The 16,748-nt window shown below is 41.6% G+C and overlaps 1 protein-coding gene across 1 annotated transcript in view; it reads right to left on the bottom strand.

Annotated features, from left to right (window-relative positions):
* Positions 1-16,748, bottom strand: part of LOC104506047 (fibrillin-1-like) — a gene marked incomplete at both ends in the record, with an annotated part of 80,272 nt that overhangs the window by 24,227 nt on the left and 39,297 nt on the right. Inside the window, 6 exons of the mRNA XM_010146853.1 lie at positions 464-577; positions 1,368-1,508; positions 2,835-2,993; positions 6,302-6,460; positions 10,620-10,745; positions 15,127-15,252. Coding sequence (XP_010145155.1) covers positions 464-577; positions 1,368-1,508; positions 2,835-2,993; positions 6,302-6,460; positions 10,620-10,745; positions 15,127-15,252 — 825 coding nt within the window. The remainder of the gene's footprint in view (positions 1-463; positions 578-1,367; positions 1,509-2,834; positions 2,994-6,301; positions 6,461-10,619; positions 10,746-15,126; positions 15,253-16,748) is intronic.

The raw sequence follows: 16,748 nt of genomic DNA, 5'->3' as shown, positions 1-16,748 counted from the left end.
TTCTCTGGCCGTGGTCAGGGACAGCACATGGGCACTGTACTCATTTTCACCCACTGGAAGACTTCTCTTTCCCCCCTACATCCCTTAGACTTTGAACAGTCTTTTATAGGTAAAGGGCTTCTCCAAAGAAGGGATGTTTAATTGTGCTTGAGATCCTCCAGAAGCAAAAGAAAAAATTCTCAATAGTTTAAAAAACAACAACAAAAAGAGAAAAGAGGTCTCTTCCACTTCAAAGGCACACACAGTGCCAAGACACTTTCAGCACAAGACAAAATGCCTTTCTTCACAACCCAGCCTAGGAACAACCAGCTCAGGCAGGTTAATAATTTTTACTGCCATATCTTATTTTCGTTTTTTTTTTAAACCCTTGTATTTAACACATCTGCTAAATTTTGCTTTAAAACTCTTTTCCCTCCTGGTATGCATACAACAGAACAGACAGGGCTGTAAAACCGTAATTTACCTCGGCACTCTGTTCTGGTTGGTGTGCTCTGTACACGACACTGGCATATGTAGGATCCCTGGGTGTTCACACAGTCTCCACTGATGCATGGATTCTTTTCACATTCATCAACATCTGTGAAACACAGACAATATATTAAAACACTGATTTAAAGTTATTCGGGTCTGTAGGGTTATTTCATTGGTTTGTAGTTGGAGAAATAGTGTGCTTCAGTCTGAAACGAAAGGGGACACCACTGAACTGCCAGTAAAAGGATCCCATGTTCAGAAAAAGGAGGATTCAGCAAGACAAGACATTGCGTGTGCAAAAAGGTAGAGGCTTTAATCCCACACCTCCACATTTCCAGCTCCACTGGAGACACAGATTTTGACAGAAGCAAAATCTTGCATGTAAGAGACAGCTAATCCTTGCTCCTATCATCAAGCTCTAGCTGAATTCCAAAATTAAAGGGCTCAAGAGCCCAAAAAGGACTCCTGATGAGCTGAAAAAGGACTTGAAAATCTTACTAAACCTGATCATGACTCATTTTGGTGTTGTTTTTTTTTTTTGACAATAGGTCATTGCATACTCAAAGAGCTCGTAGCATTTTAAAGAGCTCATTTTCAATCACTAATGAGCACATTATAGTCACAGGTTAGTAAAATAAGAAGTCCTTAGTTCTGTATAATGTTGTAACAAGTTACCATGTTTGTTATAAACTGTCTTAAAGGCCAAACTGCTGTAAAAATAAGTTTGCAGTTGAAAGCAATTAGTTCTTGGAAGTCTATTTAGGGTTTGGGGTTTTATTTTTTTGGAGGGGGGGTCGTTTTATTCAAGAATTCAGAGTTATTACATTGTGTGGAAAAGAATTTTTTTTCTTTAAAACAAAATTCCCCTCTATGATTTACAGCAGAAAACCACATACCAATGCATTCCCCTCTAACATCCAGTTGGAATCCTTTGTTGCACTCGCAGCGGTAGCTCCCAGGAGTGGGAATACAGCGCCCATTAAGGCAGAGATGTCGGAACAGTTGGCAATAGTCCGTCAAGTTCACTGGCAAGATCACTGAAATAACAGAGTTGGAAAAATATTTTAATAGGTCATCATCATAATTTTTGGTAGTCTGCAACTTGTGCAGCGTTTTCCATCGAAAGTAAACATTTACCTTCCATCACAATGTGAATTACATAGTAAAATCAGCATTGGGAGAGAGAAAATGGCACTTTTACTTGTAAAGGTTTGTCAGAAAACAGCTAGCCACCACTTTTTTTTTTTTCACTGTGGCAAGTCTAATCCTGTTTTCTTCTTTTGCAGGACAAAAGCAGACCGAGTCTGCTCATACCTAGTGGGAAAGTGGGTACGTGGCACTGCAGGGACTCTACTAAAAGCCTACAGTTGCAAAGAGCAGGCAGATTGGCTCAGTTACCTCTGTTTTCATAGATAGCAGAGTGAGAGGAAGGCAGGGATAACCCTGGAAGGTATGCCTATACGGTCCTTGGCAGGCAGACGTGAGCTGGCTCTGTCCGTGCTCCCAGCTGACCAGAAGCTGTGCAGCTACGTCAGTACAGTGTCAGGCCTGAGTTAACATATTTTGCCTCTTAGGCTTATTAGCTCAGCTTGGTGCTGAACCAAGACTAAATAGTTTCAGCTGGTGCCAGTGCAAGCAGAGCCTGCCTGCATCTGCACAGAGCATGGGTGAAAAGAGCTGTGTTTACTTCCAAAAAGAGTATGTGGCTGTGCCAAATGATTTCAGGTGGCACATGCCTACTGCAGACTACATGGGCATGTATTAAATTCCCTGAGCAAGGGACAGAATAAGCAGTATATGGGTATTCTGCTCTGGCTTCCTCCTTGCTCTGGAGAAATCTAACCTATCCACACATATCACTGAAAAAGTTCTTTCTTCGTGTTGGGTCAGCCTCAGTGCCCAGCAGACTCGTATTTTTATCGATACGCTTCCTACCTGGCCAAGCAAGAGCGAAGAAAACAACCTGAAAGATGCAGCTTTCTCCCAGCCAAGCTCTTTAATGTAACTACCACAACCTAGTCGAAGAGCTGCTCATGTGCCTCAATGCTGACACACAGCAAAGCCCACGATACGTGAGCCTTAAAATAACAGTAATGTAACTACTGCAATACATGGGCCTCAGTACGAGACAGTGAGGATGTAAATTTTGAGTCCTGTCACAGGGAAACGGCTACCAATGAGGTACACTTGCTGTAAGATACATGGTAACCTGGCTACGACTAGTAGGATATCCAGAGACTGTACGTCCACACAAAGTAAGCAAAAGATACCAACAGATGAAGGTAGCACGTTGCTCCTGAGAAACACGTGTTTTTAAGGAAACTAAATGTAAATGGTGCAGGGAAAGGTTATTTCTTTCTTACCATGAGGTGGTGGAACCCGAGACGGATAGACAATTTCTGGTTGTTGAGGAGGGTAAACACCAGGAAGGAGCGGTGGAGGGATGATGTCAGGACGGGCCGGAGGAAGGTCAGGTCTTGCTGGCAGCAGAGCAGCTACTGTGCACAACTTGCGGTACTCATCTGCAAGACAAAAACGTGAATACTGTTTTAGGCTACTGTGCCTTTCCATCCAATCCAACTCTCCCCTTTTTCATGGCATTTCAGATTAGCAGTAACAAACCTTAAATAATCAGGAAAATCTGAGCCTATGTATTTTCTTCTTAGTAACAAGCTTTGCTCTGTGAAAGGAGTCACTGATCCATAAGAGGATATCACTACTACCTGTTAGAAGACTGCTAGTAAAAAGAACCTAACTGACATTCAGGATATGAAACTGAACAGTGAGGCGGGAACCTGATCTTGGCCTACCTAGTCTTCTTCCAGGCAAAATCGTTGATGCACTCAGTGGGAAGTTTACCTAAAGAAGGACTTTTGGACTTTATCCCAAGTTAATTTAATACAAAGCTTGCCACAGAGTTAGAAAAATACCGAAAAGAGAAAAAAAGCCCTGTTTCAACTGGATTTCTTAAGTTAACCTCCTAAAACAAAGAAATATAAATATAAGCAATGAGTCAAAACCAATTAGAGAATGAATCCACTAACATTATTTCCCTGTGAAAATACAGTTTGCCAATAAAAGCAGAAACCAAATGAGGTGCAGTCTAAGGAGCGTAGAGAAAGAGCAACCAAGTCCGATCCACCCCAAGTTCATCCTTCCTCAGATGATAGGAAAACCATATATCTTGCTGTAAGCACAGTCTGAGTGTTATGCACTCTCCTATTGTTTATCTCTATGAGTGGCATCTGCCCTACTGCCCCACTTTTCCTCCTGCCCCCCACTCTTTTGTCTTTGGGAAGTGTGGGTTTTGGAACTTGCGATCACAAGAATGCACGCAGAGTATCACAATTAATGACCACATTTCCAGCTGACCTAATTCATGTCCACAATTCGTGCGTACACAAATAACTATCTGTGCAGCCAGTATCCATGAACTTCAGAATTTTAAAGTTTATGGCACACCAGGGGAGAGGAATTCTATAATGAAAACAAAATGCCACAGAGATGCATGAATTCCTGAAATAATGTAAAAAATGAGAACTGAAAAATAAATTTAGTGTTGGGAGAACTAAGCTGGATATTTCAGCCTTCAACACTTTCATCTCACTTCTATTTCCACCTGTAAAACACATTAGAAGCTCCTCCTGAACCACAGAGGATTTGTTAAATAAACATGGTCGCCTAAAGTTCTGCTTTTCCGGATTATGATCTTTGCATATATTTTAATGCTCTTAGGTGAGCAGTTTGTCTCATGTGTTACTGCATTTCCCTCTATCGTTCCTTAGAGTGATTTTAATCTTTAAATCATTCCCAAGAGATTTTGTTGTATTATGCATTGTATTTTGTTCATTTGGGGTTTTTTTTCCTAGCTTTCTATTTTGCCTGTTCATCTGCAAGCTGAATCTGCTCTCCATCAGTGGTCTACCTGAGACAGAAGAGAGACATTCAGAAGAAGCAGTGTCTGTGTACGTCCACACAACAAATTCCAATACGGAAATGTTTGCTAACGATGGTGGGTTAATAGTCAGTGCTCTCATCACACATTCTCTACAACCCACCGATCAGTCCTTGGGGAAGAAACACTGCTGTATTTCTTTTTCACTCTAGACTGGTAATACCCAATTATCCAAAACCAATCCACCAGGAGCTTAGGCCTCCCATGGAAAAAAGAGTCCCAGTTTTGGGGACTCCTGCCCACGGGTGGTGGAATTAGCACACATGAAGGGACTGCTGAGGTGAAGTTCATTCCACATAAACAATTACTGCCATGTTATGCAAAGAAATACAGTGCAAGCCTTTTTCTTATTCCAACTTTAATCTCCATGAATAATTCTAGCAATAAACAGCCTATTTTATGGTAACATCTGGGGCTGCTGGCCATATTGAAAATGCAACGGGTTGGTTACATTAGGCAGCTAGTGCTCCACTTTATACTGCAGTAAATTTCCATTTCAGAGGCAGAGAGATTTTAGGCCATTGACAGCTCTAAATTCCTCACCTTGCTTCTTCAGGATACATTAAGGAATAACCAAACTTGATTACATAATGACAGCAATACCTTACATACATGTAAGGCCTTTCAGAGAATTTCAAAGCACGTTTGAAAAGAGTAATTTATAGTCTCAATTTATATCCTGAGTCGGGGCAGGAGAAGGAAAAAAAATGGCATGTAAGCATTATCTGGAAGCCCTTGCCTGGATTTATGAGTCAGGAAGTCCTGGGTTCTAGCTCCTTCTCTACCACGTCTCAGCCTGTGGCCTTGGCCAAATTACTTCACTTTTCCACCCAGTTTATTCACCACTTAGATATGAATAATTAGAAAGTATGTAAAGAGAACAGGGACTGTGTTAAGATTGAAAGCTTTCTCCTTGACTCACTATTTCAGACGAGCATTGACAGATTACACCGTTTTGTTAGCATTATTCTGGTCAGTCTTGGATGTTAAACATGTTTAAATATTATTAATGAGACAGTGACAGAACCAGGAAGAGTCTTCCAAGAGTTCTGATCATAGATCTCTGCTACAGTATTACACAGTTTCACTCAAAGGACTAAAAACAATAATAATAAACACTCCCATACATGACCTCTGCCAATTTCTTCAGAGTTGCACTGCTGCAGGGTTATGACTCCCATTCCTCCCTAACCCCTGCACCTCCCCTGAGCTCCTCCCATCAATCCTTAAGCTTCCTGCATTCTTCTTTTCTAAAGCATTTAATTAGGTCTCCAGCCCAAAACAATCCCAAAACCATCCTTCCTCCACTCCCTCACACTTGGTTTCACAATCTGCTCACCATCTTCCCTAAACTCAAATCTTACATTATCTGGGGATCCCAATACACAGGGAGGCGATAAAGTACAGCACATGTTGGTAGCAGACAGACACTATGTTCTGTGCCAAACCTCAGGACATCAGTGGCACCTGGGAAAGCTAGACATAAGAGGAAGGAAACCCCAGTTTTCCAGTGAGAATGAAATTGCAGAGGGAATAGGGATCTATTAGAAGGCTCTGGAGGAACTAACTTGAGCCTGACCTGAAGATGTTGAAAACAAAATCTGAATCAGGTAATAACCAGGCTACAAAACATTAATTATCAACGGATAAAATCCTTTGTTTATGTCTGCTTGCCCTAACCTCCTGTGGGGTGCTGAGCAACCTGCCACAGCAGGCTCCGCTTTGAGCGGAGGGATTGGACTAAACGGTCTCCCAAGGTGCCCTCCAGCCTCAACCATTCCATGCAGTTCTTCAATGAAAACATTACTGACAAAAGAAAATCACTGCCTCACCCAGTGTTCAACCACGCTCAAAAGAATGCAGGTGGGTTCATACCTGTGGATCTGATCGGGCACATTTCAGGAGCGGTGGCTACACCAGAAGACCAGCATCGGCCACTGTCACAGCAACACTGCATTTTGGACAAAGGCTGGGGGAGCTGATTGCCACAGCGTCCGTTGGTCAGGGAAGAGAAGCAGTATCCAGGACGCACATCTACCAAGAGAGAGAAATGGGTATCTATCATCAGTCCAATGAGGAATGTGGCTGTCACAAAAAGGAAAGGTCACGTTTTTCTTGGTGGATTACTTCATCAACGACATCGCGCTTGCAACATTACAACAATCAGCAAACAAAAGAAACGTGTATCCCGTATATAATAAAATATGCTTCTGTGCTCCCAAAGAAAAGTAGTGGTGTTATCTCTATTAAAGACAGTACCAGATCAATTCTGTTTAAGCTTTGATTTGAAAGGCACTGATGTAGAGCCGTAAAGTCACAGCACTGCAGCTCCCAAAGCATTAATTCATATTTCATTAGTCATGGCTTCCCCCGCTGAAGCATGTAGTGATTTGACAAGATACAGGCTCGCAGGCAAGAAAGACCAACACAGCTTTAACTGGTGCCATCACATTGTTTATGGAGATGTGCTGGCTTCCTGTCTGAGAAGGGTAAGCACATGCTGTACAAAGCATGTCCTGTACCCAGATTTCATACACTCGGCTCTAACAACATCGCACAGAGATCCCCCAGCTTAGAAAAGGGAGATAAAATGTGGATGGGAGCAAACTAAATAATAATAAAAAATAATCTTGGGATATAATCTGAAGCTGAGCCATTGTTTCACAATATGTCACATCATATCAGACTCAGTATAAGCTGTGGTGTGATTTGATGCTGCACGACAAACCAGACGAAGGGTTTTCTTCTAAAACATAGGAGCATTTGCTGTCACAATGTAGAGGAAAAAGTTGCAGATAAAACCTTAAAACAGCAAACACCATTCCCTAAAGCAACAGTTATCCAGGGCATGGCGGATCCATCTGCCTAGTAACTGCTTTCCAGAGTTTACTAGCTATTCTAGTGGATATAAAAAAAAAAAGGCAGGGAAGTTTCTTATTATTTGGAGGAAATTGATATATAGTGATATGTTGGGAGAGTCTGTGATGGTTCTGCCTTTTATTAGCTGTAACCTTGAGCACGGATATTACTGGCAGTACAGCTAAAAGGGACAGTTGGCTTTTGCTTCCAAACTTTAACTTGTATTATCATATAATGGAAATGCAAAATGGAGAAAAAAGATCTACTCAGTTCTATGGCCCTCCATTTTCTCCTGGTACCCAACTAAACTGCCACACACATACACTCCTTAATCTACCATTTAAAAAACCTAACAAAGCTCTGATTCAAAGTGCTCCCCACTGCATCTTAAGGACAAGAGGAATGGCCTCAAGTTGCACCAGGGGAGGTTTAGACTAGGAAAAACTTCTTCACTGAGAGAGTGGTCGGGCACTGGAACGGGCTGCCCAGGGAAGTGGGGGAGTCACGGTCCCTGGAGGTTTCCAAGGAGCGTGTAGACGTGGAGCTTGAGGCTTACAGGTCTTTTCCAACCTTAGTGATTCTGTGATCTGTTATAATTTTGGTCTTCATATGAAGTGGAGAGAGATTCAGAGACATGGTGTGATGGTGAGGCCGATGGAAAAGAAGAAACTCTCCAACAGAACCTATCATCATCTTGTGATCTGTTATAATTTTGGTCTTCGTATGAAGTGGAGAGAGATTCAGAGGCATGGTGTGATGGTGAGGTGGATGGAAAAGAAGAAACCCTCCAACAGAACCTATCATCATCCTCTGGAATTCATCCTTCTCTGTTTTGGTCAGTACCAAGCTTTGAAATATTTAAAAGCAATAATGAGCAGAAATGGAAAAAGGATCTACACAGGATCCATGCAAGCACACAATGTGCCAGTAAAAGGTAAACACACAGCAAACACCTTTGTCTACCTACAGGTGGTAGCTTATCCAAAACCCACATACAAACACCTTTGTCTACCTACAGGTGTAGGTAGGGTTTTTTATCCAAAAGGGTTTTTAGCCAAAACCCACATCATTTTCAGAAAAAGACAGTAAGTTTGTGAGAAAAATGCCAAATCTCTCCATATTCTTAATCAGAAGTGATTCTTTTTTTTGTCCTCTTTCATTTTTCTGTTCCAAATGGTAAAACATACAAATAAGGGCAAGAACAGCAGGAAACAACTTTTTCACTGCTTCAGTTTTTAATATTTTAATATTTTTCACTAAAATACAGTATTTCGAAAAGGCAAAAAACCCACTATGAAAAGAATTTTGAAGAAAAATATGCCTCTAAAAAAAAATAAAAGAAATAAAAGAAAAAGCCATCGATTAGTAACACTGACCAAACAAATTTATGCTAGCTGGAAGTATGGGCTAGCAGCTTTCTTAGCACTCTTCATGTACTTGGGTTGAGATGCCCTGTTCTTGATTCTGCTCTTCAGCTCTAGGAGATATTATCTTTGCTTTGTCTATTCTAACTTCTAGGGTTTGTAATAATGGAACTCCCAGTTCTTCCTTTGGATGTTTGGCTCCAGCACTGCTCAGTTTGAGTCCCATAAGGGATACATTTCTCAGAAGCACTTCCTCATCTCTAACAGAATAGACACGTTCAGCTAACACTTTTCACTTAAGACAGGCATGTTGTAATTAAATCAAGATTACATGTTTTGCCCAGCTCGAATACAGATTGGGGTTCTGTCCTTGTTAATATGGCAAGTATGCAGTCTGCATATTAGACACGAATTCAAAATATCTGCAGATAATTAATAGTGCTACCCATTTAGCACGTTTTGCCTTGGACACAAAGCCAAAATTTTAATGACGGCTGGTAGTCTGGCATATTACTTAACACAGCCTGTCATCATTTAAATACGCGATTCCTTAGCTGAACTACTTCAAAAATACAAATACAGTGGGTAGAAGAGACTGGAAAACTGCAGGAATATAACAAGGGTGTGAATGTTGGGCAGTCCTGACTGAGCAATGACTGAAAAATAAAAAGCAAATGGAAGTTGTGCATCGCTATAATTTTTTTTTTTTGTTACAGAAAGGTGACTCTCCTTCATAAGTATTAAGCACAATCAGAAATCAATGATTTAATTATCCACAGTCATTTAGGAGTCATTAAGCTGAAGCAATAAAAGCAACTCCCACAGGCATTTTAAGTTTTTTTTCGATTTTCCCCCAAATGATTTTCTGCCAAAGGTACTAAACACAGGGCGCTCTCCTGAACCCAAGTGCTGGCACTGTGTATGCGCCTTTAAATAAAAACCAAAAACTGAGGAAATAAACCTTTCATTCGATTCTTAAATGACAATAATTGCTAAAAAATCAGCACTGACAGTGGAAAAAAAAGAAATTACTGGTTTTTTTTCGATTTTCCCCCAAATGATTTTCTGCCAAAGGTACTAAACACAGGGCGCTCTCCTGAACCCAAGTGCTGGCACTGTGTATGCGCCTTTAAATAAAAACCAAAAACTGAGGAAATAAACCTTTCATTCGATTCTTAAATGACAATAATTGCTAAAAAATCAGCACTGACAGTGGAAAAAAAAGAAATTACTGCTTAAAAATGGTTGGGGGGGGGGGGGGGGGAAATGTGAATACTTGAACTGCCCCAGAGCAGGCTGTATGTTTCCCAGAAGCAGTAAGTGCTAACACTACTCTTTCATGGCTTTGGCACTGGAGTGGCAGTCCTTTAATTCACACAGTCCTTTGGTTCCTGGTCAGGCCTTTGGAAGATAGGTTCTGCTCTGCCAGAGTGAAAGCCTGAAAGAACAGCCCTGCCAAATCATCAGCACCAAGAAAGCAGATACACATGTCCCACATGCAGCTTATCATACCACTTCCTTCAATGAAAAATATCTGCAGTAAGGTCGCAACACTTGGAAGGAGGAAAAAAAGCTGTTTGGGGTGGTTACCTTCTTTCTTGAGTATATTTGCTGTCCTAAATGACTGTTGAATATAACATGGACTAAATCAAGGACAAACATGAGAGCAAGAATATCACAGAGATGTGTTCAACAATCCTGCCTATTTTAAGGCAACAAATAGGGTGTAACAAAAAAACTGTAAGAAGAAAAATTAAAGGAAAGGTCAGAATGAAGAGGAAAAGCGGAATCAGCCCACAGATAGAAAACTCATTTCAGAATACATATATAGGCACACGATGAACTTCTATATAACAGAAGGATTTCAAGATCACGAGCTGAAATATGTTCCTGGCCCACTGTTACCCATTTTAGATATTCATGAATGTCAATGACTCCTACTGTCTTATTATTTACAGGATTCTACTCACCTATGCACTTCAAGCCATCAGGAGCTGTATAAAACCCTGGCGGACACTTGCAGAAGTAACTGCTAACGGTGTTTGAACACTCTCCTCCATCACAGATCCCAGGAATGGTGCTGCATTCATCAATATCTTTAAGGCAAAAAGAGAAGCAGGGGCAGGTTAGCCAAATCAGTTCAGGCACGATAACAGGTATTTTATAATTACTATTAATGATGAAATTCAGTGTGGTCTGAGACCCCTCCTAACTTATGTACTCGGGGCCTAATTGGCAGGACCTTTTGTTAAGCATTTTATAAACACACATGAAATATAACCTAAGAAAATATTGTATCTGTAAATTGAAAAAAAAAAAAAAACAGAGAGTTTCTTTTACTGCTTAATAATGATGGATGAAAACCTTAAACTGCAGAGGGGATTTACTAACTGTATGTCAACCATAACCCCTCCAGTCTGAATTCTGCACACTAGAATCGAGGAAACTGTCACGGGACCTACGCTGGCCATAGCAATCAGCAGCTTAACCGTTAGCCTCATGGTATCTCCAGCAGCACAGCGTCTCCTGGCACCACACCGAGGCAGTACTTCATCCTGTCTCAGAGGGAGGATAGCACCTCCCGAATCGCCCATCCTTCTTACTGCACTTGGGTTTTCCTTGAAATCCCCCACGCAAAAGCACGGAGCAGCTCGGCGCTGTTTAACTAACACAATCTGACAGCTCAAAGCAGGGTGACTGCAGGCAACAAAAAATTACCTTTCCTGGCTCTCCCCACTAAGTGGAGAGAACTTTCAGTGGGTTTCTAGACAGAAAATGAAACAGCTACCGCATACTTTAGGCAATGTCCCTAATTCCCCTTGGATTTTGTCATTGGCTTTAAAATAGAAGTTTGTATCATGTTTTTCTTCACTGATGAATCTCAATCCATATACTAAATCATCAATCCAATGCAGAAAAAAATTCAGTCTGACAAAAATCCCTAACAAATACCTTCCTCTAGCAGATCATAGCTTCCTACATGAACAGAGGAAACTTGAAGGGTTTCTTCCACAGCTAGGAGATCACGTTATCTACAGTCATGTGAATAACAGCCTATGCCAGCCCCAACTGCTCCTTAATTTCCATCAGTAGCCTGTGATGTGCAGCTACTTTCCCCTGGTTTCCAGTGACTGTCTCAACAGTGCAGCTGTATCTGCTTAGCACTGCTCTCATCTTCTAGGAACCTGGAGGCCAGCTGAGCTTAGAAACAGCCCGCCTTTTTCCACGGTACCTACAAGAAGAATCAGCAAAGCAGAGCAGAAAGGGAGGTTATTCTCTAGAGTGATCAGTGACAACTGCCTGTCACGGCCATCCGTGATCACCCCATTGCTCTCCCGACGGGGAGAATCCAGCCAGAAGTAATGGCATGACAGGACTCTATCCAACCTCTCCTCCAGAGGTCTACAAACAGATAGACACATGGCTGTAATAATGATTTCACCAACCACAAAAATTTCTGAGATGAAATACTGCAACACCACCCAACACACCAAGGCAAGGAGTGAATAATATCGTAGGCATTAAAAACGATTGGAGGAATTTAAATGTAACGCCTAAATTGGAATTTGGCCCCAACAGATGGGGGAACACCCAAAGTCCCAGAGGACCGTTAATGAGCATTTTAGCATGTATAGAGCATCTCTATTCTACTTCTCCTGTGAAGACAGTGATACAAAAATTATCAATTCCTCTTCCCCTAGGTAGAGCATAAGATGCTCCAATAATGTTGTGGCCCCTTGCCTTTGGAAATGAGTGGAGGGACTGGGGTGGCACACAGAAAACCAAACCTTGCCGAGCGACCCATCCTAAGGGGCGCGGGGCCTTGGGCCCCCTGTGCACACATTCCTCCCCAGCATCTTGCTAGCTGTCGTGATGTGGGTCACATTCCTCGCTTGGGTGTGGGAGAGGGGTGTGACTTTTTGTTCAGTGCTACTTGGAGGGTGTAGCCAAAGCCTCAAGTCCGAGCACCCTGGGAGCACTGCTAAGCGACTTCTGGCTTCTGCTCCAGGATTATACTCCACAGGAGTCCCAAAAGTCTCAGTGACAAAAAATGTGGAAATTGAATTTTGGTCTGAATAGAGCCCTTAATTAACAGAGAAAAATGCAGTCGTAAATGGATCAGATTCAAGCATTTTCTGACTCAAATTCACCAATGTTTATATTAAAGTCAATGTTGCCACTGTTTATATAGAGCCCGACCTTTTTAAAAGAAAAATCATCACTCCTTATTTTAGGGTTGAGCCCAACTCAAACAGTTTTTAATTATTTATATTAGCATTGACATTCATATAAGCAACATTGTCATTGTTAAATACCCCATTTTTATAAAGGTAAGTATAGTCAATGTACTGGCAGACGTAAATGTCACTCCGGGAAAAATTACTCCCCCCAGTCACCACAGAAAAGTATTTACCTCACCATTAATGCAACTGGAAGAGGAATGGTGATATGAAGCAGTGAAATAATGTAACACTTAAAATACAGTTTCCCACCGGCTACGCTAAGAACTCGGGCCAATGCAGCTCGTTTCCCCATCTTGTGGATGTACCTGATTTCTATCATCATCTTACTTCAGTGGGGACCCACTCAAAAACCAGTACTGGTAATTCAGCAGGCAGCTCCCCCTACTACTAAATTAGTGACCAAGGACATATTACAGCTGCCAGAAGTCCTACTTGCTGGTTAGGAAGTTAAACCAAGGACGTGACCAGATGTTAATTATTACCTATTAAAAATAATTACAGTTAATTACTATAAGGCAAATACGTTGGCTTATATTGGAGACTTCAACTTAAAACTCAAAGGCATGATTTAAAAAAGCAGAATGGATATTCTGTTGTTATGTGACTGTGCTCCTAACTGCTGAATCACTATCCTATTTCATGCTGCTGGTATAAGGGTGCTACTTTTAATTCTTTGAATTGTATTAATACCTACACAGTGTTACCTAAAATTGCTTGGTACATGCAATATGAAGATGTACTGAAATATGTCCTGCTGAGGTTCAAAAATGTACAGGTTTGGAAATGAAGAAAGGAAACTTCATCCGTCTTTGCAGCTAGGCGAGCACTCCAAATGGATTTCACAAGATGGGGCAGGACATTTGTGGCAGGATTTGGGAACAAACCAAGCTACCCCAGGTTCCTGGATCTATTCTCTCAACTATTACTAGGTGCAGGCTCTGAAGTGGTGGTTGGTTGGATTTTTTTGTTCTTTGGTCGGGTTGGTTTTTGTTTTGGCTTTTTTTTTCCCCCCACATGATTCAGCAGTCAAAAAATACCATAGGAATTTGTGTACAATGCAGCCTATCCAAGTCAACATACAGTTCTCTGCTTTCAAGTACTAATGCTTAACATTTTTCCTATTCACCACGCTCTTGGTACTTCATCCACAGAAGGAAACGCTTGCAAGGGTGTTCTACCCTACAGTTGGGTTACTTTCTGCCAAAACCACTGGCAGTCAATATGAAAACCATGCTGTGTATAAACTCTTCTGAAATTTCTTTTCCTAACCTGCAATTAAATTATAAAGCTTTGCTTAAAATAGGGAGTTTTTTTCTTTGGAAAGATTAAGTCATAATTCTTCCAAAATGACTAAAAAATTTTGAGTGCTTCCTTAAAGTCACCCGATGCAAGAAAGGGAGGTGCATGCACACCCTACTCTCAGTCACACACCTTTATGATATTGAAAGGTGGCAACACAAAATCATTAACCTCTTATGAAACTTGTCTGTCCAATTACTTTAATTTTTGTCTAACAACTGAAAGGAGGATCAGTTGTAAGAGTTTAAAAATTATATGGGTTTCACAGTAAAGATGACGAATCAAAACTCTGCAATTGACACATTTTAGCACTACATTTCTTATATCTCCAAAATTCGTTTAAGGCAAAGGAGACATCTAGGCCTGAATATTATATTATGGAGAGAAAAAATACTCTCAAATCACAGTTAAAAATTAGCAAGATTCCATAATCACTCACTGCAGATTTCCATACAAATATCTAGCACCTGCTATACTTCCAAAACAGGGTGAGTGAAGAGGAAGTCAAGTATGGTTGGCACGATAAGGATGTTAAATAAGGATGTTAAATACGGTTCATCTGAGTAGGTGGGAATGTGTTGAACCTTCCAGTCATACACACTTTTTGGTTACAACATTCACACCGTGCCTCAAGAATTTCTAAAGCAGCATATCGGTTAAAAAATATTTGTAATGTTTAATTTGTTTCAGATGTACCTTTAAGTCTGTAAAATGTTATGTGAATAAAGGGCTGGAAAAAGCTGCAGGGCCAAAATTTAGGATTTTCTGGTTTAGAAGTGAAAGACTGTTATTTGTATTTGTTGTGAAGAATGCTATTTGCACATTCAAGGTAAAAGAGACTGGAAAGCTTGTTACAAACTTCTAAACAAATTTGACCCCAAAAAGAAGACTCCCCCCCCCTTTACTTTCAGAAGAAAGTTCTAAAAGTTCTTACCGTCGCATTTTTGTGTCACTTCATTAAACTTGTGTCCAGCTGGGCATTTGCACTCAAAAGATCCAACAGTATTAATGCAATTTCCCCCTTGACAGATCCCAGGGATGGCTTGGCACTCATCCACATCTATCGTATAAAAAAGGAAAAAACACCCACTTTTAATTCATTTCTCAAGAACAGCCATAATAATTTGTCTACACAGAAATTAAAGCAAATATGTCTAAATCCATTCTTCACCCATCATAATATTATGATACTTGCTTGCAAAGACAGATACTAATTTTGTAATTAATCTATGCAAAGTATGATTAAGTACAATACTCTAAATATTTTCTGCAAGAAATCACATGGCTATTATTGTTACAGACATTAAACATCTAACTGCTATTGCCTTGTTTTTCTACAACATCTGGGGAATGGTGTGCAGAGAGCGCAGCCTGCCAAATCCCAGGTTCCTTTCAAGGATCTGCAGCTGGGCACCTCGAATCGCTCGCCCCTTTGAAAGTCTTGGCAACCCCCTGGAGCGCACAAGCCCACCAGCGCAGAGAGGCGGGGGCGGCGTGTCCTGTGCGTGGAGGGGGCCTGGTGGAGAGGCACGGGGAACTGCATCGTCGTGATTGATGGAAATGATTAACTCGTCACTCCGGTAACGTCAGCACCAACGGCCTTAAGCTCTGGTTAGGATTTGAGTCAAGGCGTTTCATAGCCATAATTAATGTCTCTGGAGGAATTCTTAATGACCTACTTAGACATTCATAAATTTGGATGTACTTTTTCCCTTGATTTCTCTCTCTTTGCTTTTAACCTTTTCACTCAGGAGAATGAAACAACAAAGATGGCATCACAGGCTAGGTAGGAAGCTTAAGACAAACATGATTTCACGAGGCCCCAGTTTTTGGCCTCACAGCTGCTTTAGCACAACACGTGTGTCGTCACTCAGCTGCAAAAGCGTTGCCAGGGCTTAGTAACAGAGCAAAGAGCGTAAGGGAGGAGGAGTGGCATTGCACCAGGAGACAGTGGCTGGAGGTCTGGTGTACAAGCTCCCAGGGGCTGCCCTGGGTCTGGCGCTCCAAGTCCCTTGGGAGCAGAGCACTTCTCCAGCCCAAACGCCCACGCTCCCCCAAGGAGTACCAGCTACTGCTGGTAAAACCCGACTTCTTGGCACTAGGAGCAGTTCCAACGCAGGGACACAAGCTGAAGGAGATGACGCCTTCCAATCTCCCTTTATAAACCCCAGAGAGACAGCTGTAATGTGTCTTGGAGTCTGAAAAGTGAAGTATTATGTCTGTACAAAAGGCCAAGAGGCAATTTCCCTGGGAGACACAATTTTTGGAATGCCAAGGGGCATATCTGTACCACATGGCAGAGCATTATGCAAAGATCCCTCGGCCAACTGAACCGGGTCGGAGGGTGCAGCAGCAGAGCCAGAGCAGCTCTGAGCAGAGAGATCGCACAGCCCCAGCACGCTCACTGCTGCTGGGATGGAGCTGCTGCCATGTGCGGTGCTTGAGTTACAGGCATCAGCCAGACTTCATGGCAGTGTACTGACTTCAAAAAACAAAAACCAAACTTGAAAGAATAGAAGTCATGCTCCTGAGTCACAACGATTGTTTGCAAATCCC

This window comes from Eurypyga helias, unplaced genomic scaffold (assembly GCF_000690775.1).
Source record: "Eurypyga helias isolate BGI_N326 unplaced genomic scaffold, ASM69077v1 scaffold28112, whole genome shotgun sequence".
Classification (NCBI taxonomy): Eukaryota; Metazoa; Chordata; class Aves; order Eurypygiformes; family Eurypygidae; genus Eurypyga; species Eurypyga helias.
Note: the sequence above shows the minus strand (reverse complement) of the source record. Positions and strands in the feature narration are given on the sequence as shown.